This window comes from Macadamia integrifolia, chromosome 12, assembly GCF_013358625.1.
Source record: "Macadamia integrifolia cultivar HAES 741 chromosome 12, SCU_Mint_v3, whole genome shotgun sequence".
Taxonomy (NCBI): Eukaryota; Viridiplantae; Streptophyta; class Magnoliopsida; order Proteales; family Proteaceae; genus Macadamia; species Macadamia integrifolia.
This window is the reverse complement of record NC_056568.1, coordinates 22799258-22802517: the sequence shown is the minus strand read 5'-3', so window position 1 is coordinate 22802517 and position 3260 is coordinate 22799258. Positions and strand designations below refer to the sequence as shown.

The 3260-nt window shown below is 37.8% G+C and overlaps 1 protein-coding gene across 2 annotated transcripts in view; it reads right to left on the bottom strand.

Annotated features, from left to right (window-relative positions):
* The window catches only part of LOC122058464 (dehydrodolichyl diphosphate synthase CPT3-like), a 4843-nt gene extending 2515 nt beyond the window's left edge, over positions 1-2328 (bottom strand). The window contains exon 1 of one of the 2 annotated variants that reach the window (XM_042621153.1): positions 2006-2328. Coding sequence is in view for 1 of the 2 variants with exons in the window: in XM_042621152.1 (XP_042477086.1) it covers positions 2107-2118 (12 nt within the window). In the remaining variant the exon portion in view is untranslated. The remainder of the gene's footprint in view (positions 1-2005) is intronic. The other variant, XM_042621152.1, reaches the window with a different exon arrangement.
* Between the last annotated feature and the right edge of the window lie 932 nt (positions 2329-3260).

Sequence of the window (3260 nt, the reverse complement as noted above, 5' to 3'; positions counted from 1 at the left end):
AAAAAAAAAAAAAAAAAAAAAAAAAAAAAAAAAGGGAAATGATTTAAATTTATAAATATAAGCATAAACCAGTGTCACCAAAAGCATAGTGGGTAAATAGCTTCTTATATCACATATAAGGAAGGAATGCAATAGAATGATTTTGCATTAGTGGCGAAGAACCCAAGTCAGAACAACCTTATTGAGTTTGCTTACGAACCTGACCTAGCTCTTGTAGTTCCTTCAATCGGAATCAGATCACTCCTTATTGGTACATCCCAAAGCCCCCATTGAACAAGGCCATGCAACCTCAAATGACTTGTAGCGCCCCCATATCTTGGTAAAATATGGGTGCAGGCCCTCAAGGGCCACCATTAAATAACGGCATAAATTTGCTCCTCACATCAATAATCACTATAACATCAGAAATAACACAACCCCTACTATAAACATTTCGATAAACACCCGTGATTCCTGACATCATTTATCTCTCTTCTAAATACTTGTCTATCGATTCAATAACTATAAATATCCATCTATCTAATTAGATCAGAGTCTGTAACTGTATCTGTGCATTATCACAAAAATACTATTATCTCTACTATATACATCAAATCTGTAAAGTATATTAAACTATCAAAATAACTGTCTCTAATCTCTATCTTGTCTCTGATCTTTGTCTGTCTTCAATTACTTGGAGGACCTACACCCTTTCCTTAGTCTTTTGATACATATCACTCATTGAAACTCTATCTGTATATGCTCTATCTCTGTAGACGAAGTCCAAAAGTAACTGACATAACCCCTTTCTGCTAGTGTTCTCTGCCAATTGTATCACCTACATAGGAATACATTTCTTGCCTTACGATCTTATTGCTTGTTACTTCTAATTTAATGACTCAAGTATGTAGACAGTCCAAAACTTAAGCTTTCACTTTGTTATGTATGCTATCGATTGCCCGAACTTGGACCCTTTACCTAATTCACCATCCAACCTAACTTGTAAATATTTAAGCTCTTACATAGGTCTCTTAATCCCCGATTGATGCGGGAGCATTTCCAAATGGGCCAATGACCTAGCCTACTAGGTCCAGTTACTGTGAAACTTGTATCAACTCAGAAGGAGCTAGAATCCGCGCCCTATATGGATAGAAAGATCTATGAGTCGATTTCCTTACAAAAAAAAGACCACACATCGTTTTCTATTTTCTAAAAAAAGTAATGGCCATTTTCGTAAAGTGCATCTGGGCTGACTGTATACTCTTGGAATTCAAGAATTCCTCTATTAGTCCAACTTTCATACAAATTCGGTTCTAGCATTTCTTAGGCACTTCAAACACCACATTTTTCGACTCATTTGGGCATTTTCTCAAGCACTTGCTCTTCACAATAACCCATCCCAATACCCTTGGCACATGATCTTCTAACATAAATATAGGTAATAAAACCCAAACATTACTTTAACCATTCTTAAACATAATACCCTCTTACTTGACCTTTCTCTTTGATTTCTTGTTTCTAATTCTTAGTACAGCAACCTCTCTTTCTCAAAATCCTAAACATGAATTGGGAACAAGAACTGGGTTTAGAGAACCCAATCGATGACTCCCTACCCTTACTGCTTCTTTTCTGTTTTTATACATGGCAATAGCTGAGGCCACAAAGGCAGCCCCAACTCCATCCGGACACACATGGAGAGGGAAGAGGGAGGAGCTGGGCACTCAACTGGGCAGCAACCTAGCCACACGGCTGGGCAGCAGCCCATTCCCCCTCCTATCTAAATCTTCCATCCTCTCACCTTCTTCCTTATGTTTCTTATTAGCCAATTAGATAACACCAACACATTCCCTTTCAAAATCAATGGGCATCATACATGTAAGCTCTGAGATGTGAAATAGCAGCCCCATAATATCAAGCCACAGGCACTAAAGGCACTAAAATCATTCACATAATCCCAATATACAGCCACTAGTATCCCATCCAAATTTATAAAGACAACATACCCATTATAATAGAGAAAGCATACCCAATATGATAGAATTTTGAAATGGTGAGCTTCAATAGATTATGGTCCATAACTCTTCCCAACCAAAACAAAAGCTATAGTATTGCTAGTGGTAGACTTACACACAAACACATATGAGGGAAGGGGAGAAGCTGGGCACTTGGCTGGACAGAAACTCCACTCCCTCACAATCCTCCTTCTCACTCTTTGTCTCTTCCTTTCTTTCTCTTCTTTTCTTTTTCTATTTTCTTTTATGTTCTTTGTTCTTGAAAATCAACACACACGATACAAACATAGCTGTACATGACTCTCTCTCACACACACACATACACATATAGTTGTACATACACTTAACAGGGGGGTGAGGCCGGGCAGCAACCTGGTCGTAAGGCTGGGTGCAACAACTCTCACTCTCATGCTCTCCCATCTCTCTTTCCCTTCTACTTGATGCAGATTCTTCACCAAACTAGGCTTGTTTTATTAGGAATAAGCTTAGGGTTGGGTTGTATACATGTTGGGCCTTCAGTCCATGTGGTTTGGAGTGTATTGGGCTACTTTTATGGGTCTAAACCAGGGGTTCTAAGGTTGCATACAGAATTTAGTGATTTGTTTCATTTTTCTTTAGTTTCCTTTTTAGATGGGGTTATTTAGTTTCTAATTTTAGTACCTAGTTAGTTTCTAATTTTCAGTCATAAGTTAGTTTCTATTTCCAGTTTTAGTAACTAAAGGACTTTCTATTTTGTAAGTTTCTATTTTTAGGTTTAGTAACTAGGTGAGTTTCTAATTTTTGTTTCTTATTTCAGTTTTTGGAAACTAAAGTTAGTTTCTATTTTATGTAACCCCCCATCATTATTGTAAATAAAGGAGAGCTCTCATTAGTAGAGACACAATTTGATGAACAAAAAAAGATGCTACTGCGTTTCTCCTCTATGAGGGTTCTTTGTGTTTGATCAAAGAAGAAGGGTTTGGTGTTTGATCCAAGCGACTCCTTGCGGCGTGAAGTCCAGGAGGTTTTCTTCAAGCTTTCTTATTTCTTTCAAGTTTGTTTTCAAGGTTCTACTATTGTCAAAACAATCAGGTAAGGGTTCTAATTTGTGTACAGAATTTCTGGGTTAAGATTCTCTATTTTATCTACTGTTGGCCTAGCTGTTTTGGGAGTTCTGGCCATCCGATGGCCTTCTAATTTTGATCGAAGGTTAGTCCTATTCTGAAGGAAGTTCGATCCAATTTTGAGGCTAATCAGACCACTGGTTCCTGCTGAAGTGGATTGTTACTC